At 36.8% G+C, this 22,659-nt stretch overlaps 1 protein-coding gene across 1 annotated transcript in view; it reads right to left on the bottom strand.

The window, feature by feature from the left end:
* The window catches only part of DYNC2H1 (dynein cytoplasmic 2 heavy chain 1), a 339,886-nt gene that overhangs the window by 73,659 nt on the left and 243,568 nt on the right, over positions 1–22,659 (bottom strand). Inside the window, exon 83 of the mRNA XM_058289227.2 lies at positions 11,205–11,321. Within this exon, the coding sequence (XP_058145210.1) occupies positions 11,205–11,321 (117 nt within the window). The remainder of the gene's footprint in view (positions 1–11,204; positions 11,322–22,659) is intronic.

Here is a 22,659-nt window from a genome sequence, read left to right as displayed (position 1 = left end):
GGGATGACAGTCCTATCTTAGTCCATTGCTTATTAAAAGAGAAGCATTTTCATAAGTACATAAAATTGACTGAGCTATGTGTACTTCTGATGGATGGCCTTGATATTTTAAAGTTCATCTGGTCATTAAAAAGCTAAGTGTATTAAGAGAAAATCATTATCTGATCATAGCCTGATCGTAGAGCTGCTGGGAGGGGGAGGAGGGGAGGGAAATGTTATTTCTAATCCTGATAACAACTATTCCTTTTCATGTCAAATTATCAGGTGGCTCAAAGGAAAGTAGCCATGTTTTAGTGTTCATTGAGTTTAGTTCAGTTGTGATTAAAGGTTAATGTAAACTATAGACCATGGTGAGTAGCAATGCTTCAATATGTGTTCAGTTGTAACAAGTGGACCACACTAATGAAAGATGTTGTTAATGGGATAAAGTGGGGGGTGAGAATGGGGTATATAGGAATCCCCTATATTTCTTGTTGTACCATTTATATAATTAAAGCTTCTTTAAAACTAAAGATTTTTTTAAAAAGAGGTATTTTACTTAACTGAGCAGGCAGAGACCAACCAGGACAAATGTATGACAATTACCTAATAAACTGACTTAAATCTGAAGTGTAGTGTTGAAGAGCTAAGATAGAAGACAAAACTGCTGGGGACTAGTAGAGTAAATAAGGCCATGCCTGAAAATAGAGGAGGGGAGTATTCTGAAAGATCTCATACACTAAAGCTGATGCCTGAAGCCATTCACATTTTTCTAAAAGAGAATTTGAGGGAAGAAGATGTGGCTCAACTGATAGAGCTTCCAGCTACCATATAGGAGGTCCATGGTTTGATACCCAGGGCCTCCTTGGCCCGTGTGGTGAGCTGGTTCATGTGCAGTGCTGCCATGAACAAGGAGTGCCGGCCCAGGGGTGTCCCCTGTGCAGGGGTGCCCCATGCGCAAGGTGTGCCCCCTGTGCAAGGAGAGCTGCCCCACGCAAAAGCACAGCCTGCCCAGGAGTGGTGCTGCACATGGAGAGCTGACGTAACAAGATGACTCAACAAAAGAGACAGATTCCCGGTGCCGCCTGACAAGAATGCAAGCAGACACAGAAGAACACACAGGGAATGGGCACAGAGAGCAGACAATGGTGGGAGGGAGGGGGAATAAACAAACCTTAAAAAAAAAAAAAAGAAATTGAGAGGAGGCCAGAGAGTATGAAAACAAAGGAGCTTTAATTTGAAATATGAATTATTTGTTATTTTATATGCCTTATGAATTTCATAATTTATATCTATAATACTATACTATTAATACACACCACACTAGTTACCATTAAGGAGAGGTACAGGATTGACAGATGTCAATGTCAAGGAGAACTGGAGTGTGGTCTATACACTTTGGCTCTTTTATAGAAACACAATAGTCATGTATAACCTGGGTAGATAGAACAAAATGGCAAACAAACTAGGCTATAAATAATGTGGTATATTAATAAAACATTTTATTTCGATGAAACCATCTTTAATAGACTATCTGCTCCAAAACTCAGCCAGGGGAATGATTCTGCTCAATGAAGCTAACAAGAAAAGAGTGAATCTAGCAGAATAAGAGTAACAATGCAATTTTACAGAGGATGGTATTGAAGGGGAAGAGTCACAGAGGACTGACCATGTGCCAGGCACAAATGCATTTCCAAAGTAACTTATTTTGATACAACTGAGCAGCATCAGCACTCTTAAAAACTGAGAGGGAGGGGCAGGTTATGAAGAATGACAAGGACCAAGACAGTTTGAGACTGTTCACCTGTTTGGAGAAACAACAGGAGGACCCTTCGTCTAAACCTGACCTACGATGAAGAGCTTGTCCTTTTTCCACGCCCTCGTAAGATCCATACTCATGATTCTTCTGTGCCCCTCCTTTGCTTTTAGTTTGCGAAGTTTTTTATTTCATCAGATAATGGGGTGATAGGCATCCTGTGATACTAACAACCTTGGAAGTAGCAGAAGTGGCAGTGCTACTTTCCATTAGTTACAATAGCATTCCCAATTTACAGAGCAAGCTACTGAATACTGTAATATGCAAGAATGCATACGTTTTGGAAGTATTTTAACAAACATGGTAAACTATTTTCCCCTATATTAGAGATTACCGTGCTTGCATCAAGGAATTACACATAGGGATTATGGGTTCTCATATGTGAGAAACCTACATGAAACTCCATTTAAATATGGAATTGTCATTTTATTTTCATAATATATTGAGTCAGAAGCTTTATGAATGAAATCGAAATATGAGAGCACTCTCTAATGATCTATAAGCAGTATATAATACTAATACATGATGTCTGTTAATAAGTAGGTAGGTTGGGGGGAAAATTCACCAAAAGTAAGATATGGGCTATAGTTAGTAGTAATATTTTGATGATGCTCTTTCATAGTTTGCAACAATTGCTTCTTAACAATACAAGGTAATGTAGTGGAGTAATGTACGAGAGCCCTGTATGATGATATGCATGTTTGTTTTGTAAGTTCACAACTTTTACTATACACTTATTGTTTACATATGTTCATGTATGAATGATAAACTTCTATTTTTTTTTAAAGTTTACCAAATAAAATTTACAAAATCTAAATCAGTGGTATGTTTTAGAAGTTTAGAATTATAATTATTTGCTGGGAGGTGTTCAATTCTGCAGTACAAGAAGACAAAATTCAGGTTAATTTATTTCTTCTGCCCATTTTATTTCAACCTGTAATTAGCATACCCATTAAACCTATGTACCAGAGATTTAAATCTTCAGCCTGTTCATTTGCTGGTTGAGCCTGAGTCTCAGCAGAGTTGCAGCCAACACCTACTCTCTAGTTCATTGGACCTGCCTGGGACAACCAACAAAATGATGATGATGGACAAGTATCTACATCTGCAAGCAAAACAGTTCCTTCCACCGGTCCCTACGATCCAAGCCCCTTCTTAATCTAAAGCAGAGAGGACAATATCATCCCCAATGCCTCAAAATTGAGGAATGAACAAATATAAGGGGGAGTGTAAACATGGACCAAAGGGACTTATTAGTATTGTAGTAATGGAAGAACTTGTAACACTGATATAAAGATAGTGGTTACCAGAGGTTCTGAGGGGAGGAGGAGAGAAAAATAAGTGGAACATCGGGCATTTGTAGGGCACTGGAATTGTTTTGCATGATATTGCAATAGCGGAAACAGGCTATTATACATTTTGTCAAAACATATAAAACCGTATAGTGCAAAGTGTAAACCATAATGTAAACTACAGACCTTGGCTAGTAGCAATGCTTCAATATCGGTTCATCAACTGTAACAACTGTATCACACTAATGAAAGATGTTATTAATAAAAATTGTAGGAGGGGGAGGGGATGGGTTATATGGGAATCCCTTATACTTTTGATGCAACTTTTCCATAATCTAAAACTTCCTTAAAAATGAAGTGTATTTTGAAAAGTAGGGGTTACTCCCTCTGAACCAGAGTCCACTAATTCTTTTCATTTCAATGAGACACAAATTTCAAAACACTAAGGAAACAGTTAACGGACTCACATGCCATTTAATTCTCCATTAAAGCAATGCCCAAACTATATTTAGCTTTAGTCGTCTGCTTGAAAGTAAAAACCTGAAGCCTCTAAGCAGTCCTCACCATCACAGTGGCTTAACCACTTACACTCTACTTAGAGTCTCCCAGGGGCTTAACCTGTTTAACCCATTTTAAGTAAGTGAATTGATTTCTCTTTAAATAAATGAGAAAGCCCTTTCCTTAATTAGAGAAGTAAAGCAGCCAGTCTCACAATGAAAGAACTTAGAGCAGGGGACTTTACACATATTACTGATTCTCAGAAGGAAAATAAAACAAGCTAAGTGGCCTCAAGCATATCTTGCTAAGAACAATACCCATAAATTTATCAACATACTCCATTGTTTGCATGAAGTGAAGGGATTTGGGAGTGGAAGTAAAGTAAGTAGGAGTAGGGTGGGGTGGATCTGGAGATGCACGCAAAAATGTTTAGGATTACTGAAATAGACTAATATAAATGTTTGTATGAGAAAAAAATCTTTTTACAAGTTTGTGTTAAGTTTCAGTGAAGTTAGAAGAATGTTCTGAATTGCTGTGCCCATCTTTGCAAGAAAAGAAGGCAAGTGTATTAGACAGTATAAGGGGTGCTGATGTAAAATACCAGAAATCGGTTGGTTTTTATAAAGGGTGTTTATTTGGGGTAGAAGCTTACAGTTATCAGGCCATAAAACCTAAGTTACTTCCCTCACCAAAGTCTTTTGCCACGTGTTGGAGCAAGATGGCTGCTGACGTCTGCCAAGGTTCAGGCTTCTTGGGTTCCTCTTTTCCCAGGGTTCATTTCTCTCCAGGCTCAGCTCCTCTGTTTTTCCATAAGTCCAGCTGCAGACTATCAGCAGACCAGTTCTGTCTCTCTCCCCAGGGCTTCTGTCGTGCCTAGGGAGCCTTCTCTATTCCTCTGTGTTCTTCTCCTGTGTGTCTACTTCCCGGGCTCCAGCACAAAACTCCAGCAACAAAACTCCAACTCTGTCCTTTGCCATGTCTTTTACCAGTGAGTTCCCACCCACCAAGGGCAGGGGACTCAACATCCTACTGACCTGGCCCAATCAAAGCCCTAATCATAATTTAATCACCGACAGGTACAGACTACTTTACAAACATAATCCAGTATCTATTTTTAGAATTCATGAACTATATCAAACTGCTACAGGGGGATAATTACCCAAACTATAAAAATGTAAAAAGTAACTACATGCATTAAAGTAACTCTTCCCCCAAGTTGGAGAGGAGAAAAAGTTAGTTATGTGTGTTTCATATATTCGTACTTGGGTTAACTTGTGTGCAAGAATGTAAGACATTATTCTATTTTTATTTTTAGATTTGGTAGATGGAATTACATAGCCAAAAGACTGGTTTTTCTCTAATACCTATAAATTAATAAAAAGAATTTTGAAAGAACTTTTTCTATAAGAATATTACTTAAATTTTAGCTAATATTCTATATTAGTCTAATTTGTTACACAACGTCATTGTACGGAAGGCAGTATAGCAAATCTCTGGATTTAAAAATGTTGGAGACAAAAAGAGACCTTTAGATCTTGAGTTAGCTACTTATTAAAAATAAATTAATCATACTTTATTTTCTAGTAACCATAAAAACAGTATAATAATAACAACAGAATAGCTAATATTTAATGAATGCCTGTTATGTGCCAGGCATTATCATAACCAATTTATTTATTTAATACTCATGACAATGTTAAGAAGTATTTGCATTTCTACACCACAAATTTCACTATTACCTTTTATAGCTTTTACTGTTGTAAGAATAGCAAAATAGAACAAATTGTTGATAACAACAACCTTGTTTGTCAAAATATTGCCAGATAGTCCATCTATAATTACAACCATAATTAATCTAATAGTCAAATTACATTTTTATATTCACTTTTTTCATTTGATAAAGGCAACAACAAAAACAAACAAAAAAATTAAGTAAAAGAAAAAACTAGGTCTCCATCTTATAATTAAGATATTAAGTGATCTGCCAAAAATTTAAGTAAGTCTCCTAGTCTTCTGTCTTAGAAAACTCATCTATAATTTAATATAATAATATAGTAAAAAAGTGTTTAAGGTTTCCTTTCAGAATCTACTGATTAGTGGAAAAATGATGAGACTAAGAAGTATTCTAACAATAATAGTTACTGGAATCATGAAAAATATCCCAAAAGAACTCTTAAATTTGATAAAGCAGAATAGACATTGTAGCAGCTTGATATTGTTTATGAATTCCAAAAGTAGATATTAGATTATGCTTGTGAACTGGTCTGTCCCTCAGGGCATATTAGATTGGATTGGATTCAAGGTTTCACTTTTACTTGATTAAATAATGATTAAGGCTTTGATTGGGTTGCATCAGTAGGATGTTGAGTCCCCATCCCCTTGGTGGAGGGAGACTCACAGAGAAAACAAGGCAGAATAGTGGAGTTTTGATACTGGAACCCCAGGAAGTAAACACACAGAGAAACAGATACATGAGGAAAAAGAGGAGACTCCATTAGCACAACAGAGGCCCCAGGAAGAGAGATGAGCCATTCACCTGATAGTCTACAGCTGACCTTGTGGAGAGAAATGAGCCCTGGGAGAGAGACAAGACTTATTCCAGCCTACAGCTGATATTGGAAGAAGCTGGGACCATGGAGCCTTAAGAAGAGGAAGCCTGAACCCTTGCAGACTTCAGCAGCCATCTTGCTCCAACATGTGGCAACAGACTTTGGTGACAGACTTATGCTACATGTCCTGGTAATTGTAAGCGTCTACCCTAAATAAATAGCCTTTATAAAAGCCAACAGATTTTTAGTATTTTGCATCAGCACCACCTTGGCTGACTAATATACACATAGACACTCATATACATACAAACAGATAAAATGAAATATTTTACTTTTGAAACACAATAGAACAATATTTAAAGTAGATAACATATCTACAGAACTCACATATTAGTCATTCATTAAAATTAATGATCATCTTTCTGGTTAGAGAAGTACTTCATTTAAATAAAAAATATATTGGTGTATTTAATTGAAACTCCCTTAATGTACAATTTAATTAATATTCTAAAGTAACACATTATATTAAACTAGGCTACATTTTTCCATGGGTCTATGTTCCTATGCCTAATTAGGGTAAGCTTGTTTGTTAATTTCACCTTTAAGATAAATACTAGAAAAATTATGCTACTCTTGTAGGTTATCAACAGGATACCAAATTTCTAGAACATAGTATCTTTATAGAAATTTCTTGAGTAATTTCAAAGTCCAAAAGAGTATTGAGGAAATGCATCAAACAAAAGGTGAAATTCAGAGTTGGATCACTTCCTCCAACTGTCTATGTTGGGACACCAGTGGGGACGATAGTGTCAGTTGCTCTCAGGTCCATGACTACATTTTACAGAAAGAGAAGTTCAAATATGTTCAGTGCCTACAAAATTATAAATATTTTCCCTCCCTTCAGACATAAGTCCTGGCCTACTGTCCTCAGTTTGATTTTCCTGCATTCAAGATGGCTTCATAAAAATTGCAGCAGTTTGTTTCCTTATGCTTCTGTTAAAGATTATGATCAAACTAGTTTATGATTCATAAAAGCTGCATTTTAACACAAAATAAATGAGCTCCACTTCTTTCTTTAATTTCAACCAATCTGAAAATGGATTAAATACATAAAACCAAATACAAAATATACAGGTTTCAAAATAAAGGATTGTGGTACTAGACCTATTTAGCTCTGCCATTCAATTCCCCTTTTGGCTATCTTAACACGGTTGAAGGTTGAAAACCAACAGCCCAGATTTAAATAATGAGTTAAATTTACTGACAATTTTTCTCAGTTTTAATTTGATCAGCAAATCTATTTTTGGACCTTACTTGAATTTAAGTATTTACTATATTCTTATGGATTCTTAATTTGTTCAGCATAAAATTTTGAGAGTTAAAATTTCTGTGTTTCACATAACAAGTTTTTAGGGATCTCCAGAAAATTCTTATTGCTAATTTAATTAAATTGCAGAAGGTCAATACATATTTTTAATTTACCAATCTAAAAGATTCTACTAGTTTTTTTTAAAGTTCAATAATTACTTTGTTAAATGTCACCAGTCCTTCCTGCCCTGCAGCACTGGGAAGGATTCCCACAAGACATTATGGCAAAACTCCGAGTTCCACTCCTCCCACTCCCTCCTCAGCAAGGCCTGTGGGTGGAATCTGACCACCCCAGTACTAGGGTGAAGAGCGGGTATCCTTCTCACTCATCAGTGGACCCTGTGAAGACTCTGGGGTAGAAACCTGGCCTATGAGTAACACACAAGTGGGGCAGGCCAGAATAGCACTGCAGAGCTTTAGAAACTAAACTGACATTTGTAAAACACACAGAAACGTATCAGGACAATCATTGTCACAGAGGTTGACTATCTGCTAAAAAGGATTTAAATAGGAGCCTGAGGCTTCTAACACTCACAATGTCCAAGATACAGTCCAAAATTACTCAACCTACTATGAACCAGTAAAATCTCAACTTGAATAAGAAAAGACAATCAACAGATGCAAACACTGAGTTGGAATTAATGAACAAGGATGGTAAAGCTACTAACATAAAAATACTCCAACAAACAATTACAAAACTATTGTAACAAATAAAAGTCATGAATTGAATATTTTCCCTGGGCTTTAATAAAAATTATCAAAATGAAATTGCTTCTCCTGCTACATCTCTATTTCCCCCTTATTTTGTCAGTGAATCCTTTCTGTTTTATTTAGCCTTTTGTTCAGAATTTATGAAGCTTCTTAAGCCCTTCCAATATAGCCAAGCTGTTAAAACTGTGAAATTCATTTAAAAGTCAAGTATACAAACTGGACTAGATTCTTTACAGAAACTGTGATTAAGCAGCAGAATTATGGAAGTTGAACAGTCAAGGAAAACTGAACTCTATGTGTTCATTTTCTTTAACTATTTCCTTTTTCTCACTGTGACAAGTATCTAGAATGGCCATGGATTTGCAATTTTCTACTAATGACTTTCTTGCTTGCCTTAAAGAGCTTTATAGTTCTCTTATGGAAACAATACTGATATTAAGTTGGGTAGTCATACTACTATCTCCCATGAGTTTTGGGAAGTCTTTGGATTCAGGAAAATAAAACAATATTCACTGTCACAATAAATGTAACTGGTCTTTATTTTCACGTGGTAGGGATTTTTCCAAATATAAAACAGCATTTCAGATGCCTTAAATTGTAGCAGTGTACACCTAATTTATATGTTCTAATCCCTTTGTTCACTAAATCAGTTTAAAAATGACACTAGTCAAAAGGCAAAGCAGCCACATGCCAATGTCCAGAAAATTATTCCAGCATCTACCTTTTTGCTTCCCCTTCAATTCTTTGTTTTTGCTGGCATCCCTTGTTTCCTTCTCCTCTGCCCAGTCCCTTGAGAATGGCAATTCACTTGTAGAGTCTACTGAGTGTATCAATGTAACTGCTCAAGCGGTTTTCCCTAAAGTAAAATCTTCCCACTTGTGTACTATAATCTGTGTCCCTATACACAGTTTCCTTAAAGTTCCCATGATATTGTACTCTACCCATGCCCCACCCTGGAAGCTGAGTTGTGGAATAAATCTTACATCAGAGAACTAGTAACAAGCTATAACTACATTCCAAATAAGAAACACAGGGGTTTGGGCAAAGGCAGAGAATTAATTTGAGTTTCTAACCTAGAGCCTTAGGAGGCAGATAGATAGTTTATATATAAGCCTTTGAAGTCTTTTCTGTAATCCTCTTTAAGTAATAAAGAGAAAAACATTCCCCAGAACTACTAGGAAGGTGGGAGTGGGGGAGCGATATGAACAGATGGGCCTGATGGAGAGAAGCAGGCAGGGCAAGGAAGTCTAAACTGCATGTGCAGGAAACTTCACATGGCAGGCAAAGTCAACTTTGGGGACTTCAGAAAAGGTAAAAATTAAAAGAATACAATCCAGAAGAAAGTTAGTGGAAAAACATGTACTCAGCAAAGTGAGCTGTCCCTTGCAACTTCTCAAACCTTCATTATAACAATAAAATCACATGACTGGATATATTGTGAAAGACAGTGATGGAGTTTGGACTTAAAGTTCAGTTTTAATGAGGGATAAAAACAAGAAGCAGAGACAAAGAAAATTACAAGGAAGGAAGGAAACAAAAACAGGGTATCGACTTTAATCTCACCCAAAGTTTGGAAATTGGGCTAATAAGTTTACCTATATATTTTAGAGGGAGGGGAAATCTTCAACAATACCTAGTCTGTATCTCTTAAACACAAGATGATTCTTTTGCAGTAATTAGGATTTCTTGCACCATAGGTTCTGATATTTAATAAAGGGTAAACTTAGTCAATTATTCAAATCATTTGATTCTCTATCTTATTCTTTAAATGTAGACTTGGAAAATAATTTTACATTACTATTGTCAGAATAGTTATGTTACATATGCACACGTAAGTGGTTTTATATGTGCATATATTTTAAGATCTGCATGCACATGAAAAATTACCAGAAAATTGAAAAGAACCAATGTCATAAAAAAAGATAAATCAGTTGGGAACTGAGCTCAGAAACTGTTATAAGAAGCTGAGCCTTGAGGAGGGGAACATTCCAATCAACAGGAGAGGGAATGAACTGCTATAGGAGAAAACTGAAAATCTGGGACACAGTTTTGGTTGGCCATTTTAAGATGAGCAAAGGTTGGTTACGAGGAGGGTTCGAGAGTAGTAACCTCAAAATGAGTTCGTATGAAGCAAGGAGACCAGCATGAAGCCTGACTTCTCAATCGGGAATGGGCAACGTGATGACAGTTTAGGCAGCAGTGCGGAGGGTGGGTTAAGATGCCTAAGGATAAGGTATTTTTTCCATCCTGTTATTTTTCCTTAAGCTAGGCACAAGAGGCTTTATCACCGTGGTGATCTGAATAAAAGAACATTCCAGAGAGTTGGTTCATTGTCTATTGAGAGCCTTGCTCGATTATCAATTGTTGAGACTAAGTCATAACAATGCAAATAAAAATTACAATAAATATTGCAAGATTGGAGAATTTAGAATTTTTAGAAAGTTTAATGAGTTCTGAGATACACCTAATTCAACTCCCTTTCCTGAAGAAGGCAAAGTCTGATACATAGGCATGTTTTATGAAATACAAATCATAAAGCCATATCCTTTTAGTTCTAGGGAATAAATTCCTCCCCAATAAGGACAGGAATGAATACTCTAATGGCTTTGCTAGAGAGCAAGCAATGATTCTATAATCACAAAAACAAGCTGATTCCATGTGGTTAACTCTATTTCCTTAGCACATGGATTCCCTCTAAGACTTTCCCCTTTAACAGCATTCACTGATTTCAGAGCAACAGGAGAGAGAAAGTAGAGAGTGAGCAAAATAAATGGCCACTCTAGAAGAAGACACAGCACACTACTGCTCGTGACCCTGCCGTTGTACAGGCGCTCCTGTAGCTACTATCGCCTCCATCTCTCAGCGATGTTATACGTGTTAAGGGAAGATCAATCAATGCAAATTCTGAGTACCATGGGCATCTGTGAATAAAACTGGAAAAAAATTAGGAACACAGACACACAAAAAAATAGAAGAATATTCCACAACTAACCTGATTTAGTTTCTTCCAGAGATTGAGAACAGGAGAAAGTTCATTGGACCAAATTTCTCTATCAAATTTGCAGCCAGCTGTTACTGATCTCCCCAAGATTCTCAACTGTGAAATAACCTGAATGAAGAAAATTATAAAAGCAATAAATGAAAATAATTTCAGTCAAACAGGGAGAAATAATATTGGTACAAAACAGCCATGTTACTTATACAAAAATAAAAGCAAATATATTGTAAAAAGGTTTTAATACTATTATCTCTGTTAGTTGGCCCTATAGCTGACTGATTTCCTTAAGCAGTTAAAAAAAACAAAATTTAAAAATGAGGGAAAAAGTTATAAAAACAGTATATTATATAGTTCTTATCTTAAAAGCTGTTCCTTACCCAGACAGCTCTAATTATTCATTATTTGTGACATTTTGGTGTCTCTATTCGCTCATTTCTGAAATTCAGAATTTTTTCAGACTGTTGAGTTAAATTTCTTAATTTCAAAATGCTGACAAATTAAAGACAGTTGCTTTTAAAAGCTGAAAAATGACAGGAATGTATTACAATGTATAGGAAGCATGGTATAAAACTGTAAAACAATTTTAATTAATTGTTGGTTGGTAAAAAATATTCAGAAGTTTTAATGTTTTATATTAATTTTAAGGTATCATTTCAATGTTTCCTTTACAATCAAGGCTCAAGTGAGAAAAGAATGGGTCAATTAGTTAAAACTCCTCCCCCCCGGGCCAAAATATGCATTTTTTTTTAAGGATCAGAGGCAAGGAACTCAATTATCCCCTTATTAGGACTTTCATTTCTGTAATTCTGTTATTATTTTCATTCTCATCATGCTCATCATCAATTCACTCACATTTTCATTTCTAAAATAGTGTTGAAGAGCATTAATAAACCTTCTTGGTCATTAGCTAAAAATGATCCAAAATAATATGCAGTATGCTAAAAATTAGATTACAGATATAGTTTGTGTGCATGTGCTCATACATGTAATCTGTGAAGAATCAACGGACTGTTCTTTAAAAGTGTTTCATCTAAATATTAATATTGTGCTATCTTATTGCTTATCTGAGATAAACAAAATAAATTTAAAAAAACAATCAGGTACATGTTTTCATAAGCCAGTATTTTAACATTTGCAGCATGTTGACTATTTTTCTGTTTCTACATTTTGAAATGGAAGTTGTTTTCCCTTTTAAACACATTAAGCTATATTTCATATTTTGTTGGGTTCTTGTATTCGTAATAAACTTTGTAATAAGGGCAATAAATCATTCAGAATGAATGCACTACTTAATTGTTAAACATCTACAATCATGCTGTTAAACTCAAGTTACTTGTAGAGCTTTTGATTGATTCCCTAATCTTGAGAAAATTGTGATGATGCAGTGTTTCATTTTCTTTGTTTTTCTGATAAATTATTTTCATTTGCTCTAGCTGAACTTACAACAGCATCTAATTTATCAGCTCTGCTAGACCACAAAATATCACTAGTTGGTAGTCAGAAGAAGTACTATTTTAACTTTGCTAACATTTTGCTATCACTTATTTGTGTTTTAAATTTGTCAAACATGACAGAAAACAAATAAGAATGCAAAGAGATATCTACAGGAAAAAGGATGCAATTATTTTTCATACATGACTTCAAAAACTGAATTTTAAGAACACAATGTTTACTATTCCTAAAAGTTCTGGTTTTCTATCTTCAAAAATAACATGTATGGCTTGCTTTTCTTAATAACACTATTCTAATGTATTATATTTTTAATAAACATAAGAATGGGGGAATTCAAATATATAATAAAATACTTTTATTGAAGAGGCTAGAGGTATAACATGAATCATTTTTTTACTAAATCTAACATACATATGTATCTTTTATAAATAACAGCTAATAAAATGACTTTACATTGTACATGTTTTAAGCCAATTAAAACTATTTTTCAACAACACAGCTATAATATGGTGAAAAAGGGGATGAAATTTTATCCCATTAACAACACACCTGAATGAATTATTCCATGCACTACCCATACTTAACAACTTGCATGATTCCACTGGCTTACTTTGGGGAATCTACAAAAATTATAGGGAAACTCCTGAAGATGTCATCATCTTTATTCCACCTGAGGAAATTCAGGAATAACTGCACTTTTCAATAATTGGTTTGTTTTTAAGACATTAAAATTTATACACAATTGTAATTTGCTTTACCTTTGGATGTTATCAAGCTCAAAGAAGAATTTTTTATCCTAATTACCAACTTAATTGGTGTGAGAGCATAGGCCTTTTGTTGGTTGTTTTGTCTGTTTTTGGCACAAACTGTTTTCTTAATTTTATTTTCATTTCCTATCTTAATTTTTCTCTCTGACTGATTTTTTTAACTATTAATTTACTCTAATGGATTATTTATAATGTTGGAAGTCACCTCCAGTAAATTAAGGGAAATATTTAAAGGTGAGAGTCAAAGAGGAGAAGCTAGTGCAGAGAAGCCAGTGAGTCTAAAATCAACATTCACAGTGGACCATTTCCCTATCCCAAGGGGCCTACAACTGGACTGGATAAAGCAGCCCCAATTCCTCTAGAGGAAAATGGTATATTTTAAACTTGAGCCTCAATGAAGCTCCCCAGAAAAACTTTCAGGGAAAATGAGCTCACACAAACAAAAAAAAGTAACAAAACACATGAGGAAATAATCAAAATGATCAAGAGACAGCAGAAAATACTACAGCCATGAGAATTTTCAGATATAGATATAAAATAAATGTGTCATATGTTTAAAAATACGTGAGAGTAAAAAAGTATGTCAAAGGTAGAAAACATAAAGATGATCAAATAGATTTGCAATATAACCAAGCAGAAACTCTACTTAGAAATGCAATGGATTTTTTAATGTAACATTTTGTGTGATCTATGTATCTTTTAAAAATAAATTAAAAGTATATTTAAAAAAAGAAATGCAATGGATAGGTTAAAAAACAGATAATAGAGAATTGAATTGAGAATAGATCACTGAAGACCCTTAAAGAAGCTATGCAAAATAAAACAGAAAAGGGAAGCAGCTGTGGCTGAATCAGTTGGGCTCCCATCTAACACACGGGAGGCCGTGGGTTTGCATCCCGGGGCCTCCTTGTGAAGGCAGGCTCGCCCACATGCTGTGGAGAGCCACCGGCTCAGGTGCTATGGGGTGCCGCCGGGCCCACAAGCGCAACGGGGACCTGACTCATCAAGGTGACTCAACAAAAGAGGGGAGACAAGTAAAAAACACAGAAGAGTGCACAGCGAATGGACACAGAGAGCAGACAACAAGCAAGTTGCAAGGGAGGGGGGGAAATAAATAAATAAAAACACACACAGAAGAATGCACAGCAAATGGACACAGAGAGCAGACAGCAAGAAAGCTGTGGGGGGGGGGTATCAAAAATAAAGCAGAAAAAAGACAGATATAAAATAATACATCAGATTTTTAAAACATGGAGAAGAAATGAAAGTCTAACATAAGCCTAACTTTTATAAGAGTTAATAAAATAAGGCAGAGGTAATATTTAAAAAAAAACACTTCTAAGAATTTTCCAGAACTGGTGAAAGAACATTCTCCAGATTCAGAAAGTTCAGAGAATCCTAACCAGAATAAATAAATCTACACTTAAAGTGCAACAAAGTGAAGTTGCAGAAAACTAAAAAAAAAGAGATCTTAGAAGAAGCAAGAAAGAAACAACAGCTATTACAAATAAACAACAAAATAACAACAACAAAAACCCTGCAACATTGGAAGACAAAATGTATTGAGGGATAAGACTGCCAACTGAGAATTGTTATAAATTTTAGCAAAACATTTTAACTTATTTGAAATACTTTTGAACTTAAAGGACAATACAAAAATAATATGGAGAACTTCAACATACCTCTAACCCCAAACCCCAAGGTTCCAAGATCCACTAATTCTGACATTCTTCCACATTTGCTTTATCATTCTGTCTGTAGATCTTTTTATCAATTCATTTTCTGAGCACTTGAGTATAGTTTATATACATCATACTCCTTGAACACTTAATACTGCCAGGAACATTTCCTAAGAATGAGGATGTTCACTTATATAAACACCTTAGTACAGTTATCAAGTTCTAGAAATTTAGCATTGATATAAAGTTCACAGTCTATATCCCAATTTTTCCATATGTCCCAATAATGACCCTTAGAGCAATTTCTCCTCCCTTGCTAGATCCCATTCAGGATCATGTATTGCATTTAAATGTCATTGTTTCTTTGGTTGCTTTCTATTTTTAAATTGTGGGACCATATATATATATATGTGTGTGTATGTATGTATATATATAACATAAACTCTCCCATCTCAACTTCTCCAAAGCATATCACTCACTGGGATTAATCACTTTCACAATATTGCCATACCCTCACCACCTTCCATGAAAACTTTCTCACTGCCCAAACACAAACCCTAACCCCATTATGCACTAATTCCCAACTCCCCCCCTGTACTTTAATTTCTATCTCTATGAGCTTGCATATTCTGGATTTTCTTTATAGTAACCATGGGCTTAAATTTTACATCCTGAATCTATAACAATCTCATTTGCTTTGATACCAACTTAACAACTTCAAAAGCTACATAAACTCCATCTCCCCAACTTCATGTAGTTCTTGTCACAAAATACATGTTTATACATTATAAGTCCAAAACCACTAATTTATCATTATTTTTAAATTATTTATTTCCTCCCCCCCTTGTGGCTTGCTTGCTGTCTGTTCTCTGTGTCCATTCACTGTGTGTTCTTCTGTGTGTCTGTATTTATTATTTTTATTTATCCCCCCCCTTTGCAATTTGCTTGTTGTTTTGCTCTGTGTCCAGTCACTGTGAGCTCTTCTGTGTTTTTACTTGTGTCCCTTTTTGTTGTGTCACCTTGCTGAGTTGGCACTCTGTGGCGCCCACAGGCCAGGCAGCGCTCCACAGCGCCTGTGGGCCGGCGGCTCTCCACAGCACATGGGCCGTCAGCTCTCCATGGTGCATGGGTGAGCCTGCCTTCTCAAGGAGGCCCCGGGATGTGAACCCAGGGCTTCTCATATGGTAGACAGGAGCCCAATTGATGGAGCCACAGCTGCTTCCCTTATCCTTACTTTTTATGCATTCACCTTTTAGACCCTGGTTTGTAACTCCAAAAATATAATAGTATTGGTATTTAAATTTATACATGATACCCTCGCTGGAGATTTTCATTTCTTCCCATGGCTTGGATATATTGTCCTTTCCTTTCAACCTGTGGAACTCTCTTCAACATCTCTTGTAGGGGCTGGTCTAGTGAAGATGAACTTTTGTTTGTCTGAGGATGTCTTCATCTCTCCCTCATTTTTTTAAAAGATTTATTTTACTTATATACCCCCTCCCCCCTGCCGCTTGCTTGCTGTCTGCTCTCTGTGTCCATTCGCTGCGAATTCTTCTCTGTCAGCTTGACTCTCTTTGTTGCATCATCTTGCTGTGCCAGCTCTCTGTGGGCATGGGCCATCAACTCTCTATGGGCGTGGGCCAGATTGCCTTCACAAGGAGGTCCTGGGAAGCAAACCCAGGATCTTCCAAACAGTAGATGGGAGCCCAATCATTTGAGCCACATCCGCTTCCCTCTCCCTCATTTTTAAAAGTCACTTTTGCTGCATATAGAATTCTTGGTTGGCACTTTTCTGTTTTCAGAACTTTAACTATACCATCCTCCTGCTGCTCTCTTACGTCTATGGTTTCCAATGAGAAACTGGCACTTTACTGAGTTTCTCTTCTATGTCACATGTTTCTTCTATCCTGCAACTTTCATAATTCTAGCATTTGAAAGTTTGATTATAATATGCCACAGCTTGGGTCTATAAATTTAGGTTTATTCTTTTTGGAGTTAATTTTGAGCATCCTAGTTGTGTGTATTCATGTCTTTTGTTACATTTGGGGAATTTTCAATCATCTGAATGTTCTGTCACTTTTTCTCTTCTTCTTCTGGGACTCCCACAGTGCACATATTCAAATGCTTGATGGGGTCTGCCATGTTCCTCAAGATCTGTACACTTTTCATTATTCTTTATGCTTTCTGCTTCTCAGGTTGAATGATTTCAGTTGTTTTATCTTCAAGTTGTCTGGTTGTTTCTTCTACTAGCACCAATCTTTTGTGAACCCCACTAGAGTATTTTTCATTTCTGTATCTGTGATCTGCAGATTTGTTTGGTTCCTTTCCAAAATTTGCATCCCTTTATTGATATTCCACTAGTGTACATCTATCATCTTCCTGATTTCCTTTAATTCCTCATCTACATCTTCCTATAGTTCCTTGAGCATATTTAGGACCATTTCTTAAAGTCTTAGTCTGGTATGCCCCAGGGCTGGTTTTTCTTGTTGATCGTTTCTAGCCCTTTAATCTCCTTTGCTTAGGCCATGACTACCTGTTTCTTTGTACATTTAAGAATTCAGGGAAGGAGAGGGTAGAAGGACTACACTTTAAAAAAAAAAAATGTAAGCCAAGGAGAAGGAACAAAATAAAATGGTAGAAACAAATTCAAGTAAGTCAATAGTTGCAGTTACTGTGGATAGACTAAAACATTCCATTTTAAAACAATGGATAAAAACATGTTTATACATGTACTTATATCTAAATATATGTCTAAATCTTCCCACCCTGTGAAAATGAAACAATACACTAACAGGTTGAAGTGAGACAGAGGAGAATATCCAAAAGATCCATCTTTCTGATACTAACATAGACAGTACAAAGAAAAAAAGGGGAAAACAGTTTTCTGTTTCTCATCTCTTAGTGAAAATACTTTTGCTCAGCCACACACAAGATCAAATTATAATTTACAGTGCTTATCTGTGAGATTACATTTCAATCACAGTCAAAAGCAAAATGTACAGGTACTATACCATAGTAAGAAGTTATCACATCAACATTTTTTCAAGGCAGTATGATATTAAAAGCCTGAAAATAAGTCTCAAGAGTTCTACTAGCCTGTGAAATTTAAAAAAAAAAAAAAAAATTAAGAATGACACTTTTAAAAAATGCTTAAATTTATACAAAGACTAGAGTATACCAGTTTTCAAATAATGAGGTATATATTATTTAGGGGAATAAATTGAATACTTCACTAGGAATCTTACATATTAATATTTTATATTTAACTCTGGTTAATACTGAATTACTCAGACATGATATTAATCACTAAATTATATGGAATGCTTGGATCCATCTATGCCTTGAGGAGATCGAATTATGATGCTTTGCTGCACTTTGTTAATTAGTGCTTCTGATCATGCTTCTTGCCAAGAGTGAAAATGTACTTTTGTTGTTTATGGAAATACGAATAAGATTGAGGCACAGAATATATAAATATATTACTTATACACACATAGAAAATTTCATTTACTTCTTTTAAGAAGTCTATATATACCATATTTGAAATCAATTTGACAGTTAATTAAAAAGTTAAACACACCCCTACTACAAGATCCAGCCATTCTACTTGTAGGTATTTACCCAAGGGAAATGAAAGCATATGTTCATATAGACTTTCATAGGAATGGTCATAGCTGATTATTAATAATTTTAGTAGATACAAACTAGAAGCAACCTAACTGTATTTCAACGAGTGAATGAATAAAGAAATTTTGTTATATTAGTACACAGAATACCAATAAGGAACAAAAGGAACAAATTTCTGATATCCACAACATAGATGATCTTAAAATAATTATACTGATTGAAAGAAGATAGAAAAGAGCACTTAATTGTATGATTCCATTTATATAAAATGATAAAATGCAAACTAATCTATATTGACAAAAAAAGAAATCAGTGGTTGTCTGGGGATGGGGAGGGATGACTGGAGAGAAGGATTACAAAGGGCCAAGAGAAAACTTTTGAGGGTGATGGAAATGTTCATTATCTTGAGGTGGTGGTGGTTTCACAGGTGTATACAGATGTCAAAATTTAGAAAATTGTGCAGTCTAAACATGAGGATTACTTTACTGTCAATTAACTTTCAAAAAGCTGTAAAATGAAAGAGTATAAAAGTAGATAAGTGGGACTGCCTCGAATTTTCATACATTTGTTCTTCAAAAGACTTTATCAAGAAAGTAAAAAGGCAGCCTACTCAATGGGAAAAAACCTTTGGAAACCATACATCCAATAAGGGATTGATCTCTACGTTATATAAAGAGATCACACAACTTAACAACAAATGACATTTTTTAAAATGGGCAAAAGAATTGAACATTTTTCCACAGTGGAAGTACAAATGGCCAAAAGACACATGAAAAGATGTCCAATACCACTAGCTATTAGGGAAATGCAGATCAAAACTATAATGAGATATCATCTCACACCATACAGAATGGCCATTAAGAGAACAGAAAACTTCAAGTTCTGGGGAGGATGTGGAGAAATAGGAACACTCCTTCACTGTTGAAGGGAGTGTAAAATGATGTAAACTCTGTGGAATACAATCTGGTATTTCCTCGGGAAACTAAATCTAGAACTGAGATATGTCCCAGAAATCCCACTACTACGAATATATTCAGTAGAACTGAAAGCATGGATGGGAACAGATATTTGCACACTGATGTTCACAGAGGCATTAACATTGCTAAAAGATGGAAACAACCCAAGTGTCTTGTCAACCAACGAATGGAAAAACAAGATACAGTATATTCATAGATGGAATATTAGTCAGCTGTAAGAAGAAATCAATTGCAGAAGCACATGACAACATGGAGGAACCTTGAGTGAAATAAGCAGAAACAAAAAGACTAATATTGTATGGTCTCACTGATATGAACTAAAACGAGTAGAATGACAGAGTTGGGCTATGAAGTGTAGGTGGTGGGAGATGGAATGTGGGATGAGAAGGTGAAGAAGATGCTGGATGTATGAAGAACACTTAGTAAGGTCAAACGTAAATGTATAGCAATGATCAGACTTGATGGTAACATTGTAATGAACATAACAAACACTGTTGACTTATAGATGTGATTGCGGCTGAAACAAGTCATCTAAGGAGCTTAATATTCGTTGGAGGACAGCTGGAGAATAATATTGGGATTTATAACAATGATTTTGGAAGTGGACAAGAATTGTGGTTAATAATATAAATCCAGGAATGTTCTTCTACTACAAGGTATTAAGAATGTGGTCATACATAAGGAAAATTAACTAATGTAATTTAACAACAACATTGTAGTGTTTTTATACATATATATGTTATACATTATATATAAGTTGGTACTAAATTAATTCTAAAGGTTTAAAAAAAGAATATGGGGTTTGGTTTTGTGAAATATGAATATGATTAAGGATTTTTTTCTTTAATAAGAAGGCATTGACTATGTATTTTAACTGTGTTTCTTTCTGAAATCTAGAGGAACAACTGGGTTAGCTGTTGGAATTAGGTGAGATAAAAGTGCCTGAAAAAGAACATTTTAGGAGTAATGTTTTCATAACAAGTTGCACTACCTTTATCTGTTCTTTGATTTTTGTGAATTTGAAATAAAGTTGCTAGTAAAAGAAATTCATTAAAGGGATTCTGAGTAGTTCACAGAATTACCCAGAAAATGGAAAATCTGGACTCAGGGCCAATGAAACAGTGGTTTTCTGAAAAAAAAAAAAAAGGTGAGGAAGAGCTGATATTGCCAACGAACCAAAAGCTGCAATTTTTATTACTAACAACATTCACCTTGGCTCTTTCCACTCAAGAACTAAAACTTGTTATATCTATCACTGCCTCCCAAGGAAGGCATGAAACCACCGTTTTGAGTCACTACTTATGAAGAAGGCTAGTAAGATAGGGAATCAATAGATGGATCTGGAACCTGGCAGAGTCCACGTGGACGTCAGTAACCCCCAAGATGACTGCTGGAAGACCCCCACCCCCAGGATTCTGCTACCCAGAACAAAGACTTCTTCTGGGAACAAGAAAAAGCCCCGGATATTCCCCAAGGACTTGATCATTGGGTCCTCACTGTCATCAGCAAAGGGGTGGAATAATCAATAGTTTATAAAGCAGACTGTGAGGCCTGAGCACGCACACACGCTCTGCTCTCTTGCCTCTGGACCCATCATGCCCTCTGCGTGCTGCTCTCGCCATTTTTCCTCTGCCATGTGCCACGCAAGTAAACCTGGCGATTTACAACCTATAATGGGGAATTGTAGTCTATAAATCAGCCCTCTTTATCCCTTTTCACCCCCTTCCTCTCTACCTGGGACCCCTGCTCTGTTATTTTCTCCCATTTCTTTCTCTCCCTACCTGAATACATTACTGGCCTAATTTACCCAACGTGCTCTTGAAAGTCATTTTTCCAGCGTAGTCAAAGAACCTAAATGAAATCCAGTAAAAGTTCCTTACGACAGGCTGGGACTGGTGCCTGCCATGCCCATGCTCTGTGAAGGGGCTTGTAAAGAAGAGATGGGGGGAAGCAGACTTGGCCCAGTGGTTAGGGAGTCCGTCTACCACATGGGAGGTCCACGGTTCAAACAACAGGCATCCTTGACCCTGTGGAGCTGGCACAAGGGCAGTGCTGATGCGCGCAAGGAGTGCCCTGCCACGAAGGGGTGTCCCCCACGTAGGGGAGCCCAATGCGCAAGGAGTGTGCCCCGTAAGAAGAGGTGTGCAGCGCGAAAGAAAGTGCAGCCTGCCCAGGAGTGGTGCCGCACACACAGAGAGCTGACACAGCAAGATGACGCAACAAAACGAAACAGATTCCCAGTGCCGCCGATAAGAACAGAAGCGGTCACAGAAGAACACACAGCTAATAGACAGAGAGAGGAGACAATTGGGGGCGTGCAGTCACCCCTCGGGCTGAAGTGTGGTTTGCTGGCCTGGCGGGGGAGCAGCCGCGGCAGGCCAAGCCGCTGCCCCCATAATAGGGTGGCTGGTCGGACTCACCGCCACCCCTGAAGGGAGCTCAGCATGGGCGCAGAGTGCCCTCGGGTCTCCCCTTCTCGGCAGCCATGCTTCCGCGGCCGCCCCTCCTCCCGGATGGCGCCACACGATGCCTGTGGGGTGGCACCCTTCTTCTTCTTTCTCCCTGCGCAGGTGCAGGGCGGAAAATTCTAGTCTGCCCTTTTCCCCTCCCCCGACAGCAGCAACAGCCAGGCGTGGGCAGAAAAATCCAGTCTGCCCTTTTCCCTCCCCCCGACAGCAGCAACAGCCAGGCGTGGGTGGGAAACTCAAGTCTGCCCTCTACCCCAGCAACAGCAGCCACCAATCACTAAACCCTGCCACTTCCCCCAGCAACAGCAACAGCCAATCCCTAATCACCACCCCTCCCCCGTCCAGTACCGCCCACTGACCTTTCGCCGGCAACCAATCAGAACAGGGCGTGGCTTCGACCAATCAGCCTTCCCCAGCCCCTATAAAACTGTTGCCTCTCCCTCAATAAAGTGGACCTGCATGTTTACCTTGTCTCCATG

Source organism: Dasypus novemcinctus, chromosome 27, assembly GCF_030445035.2.
Source record: "Dasypus novemcinctus isolate mDasNov1 chromosome 27, mDasNov1.1.hap2, whole genome shotgun sequence".
Taxonomy (NCBI): domain Eukaryota; kingdom Metazoa; phylum Chordata; class Mammalia; order Cingulata; family Dasypodidae; genus Dasypus; species Dasypus novemcinctus.
The sequence above is the reverse complement of the archived record's forward strand: the minus strand, read 5'-3'. Positions and strand labels throughout refer to the sequence as shown.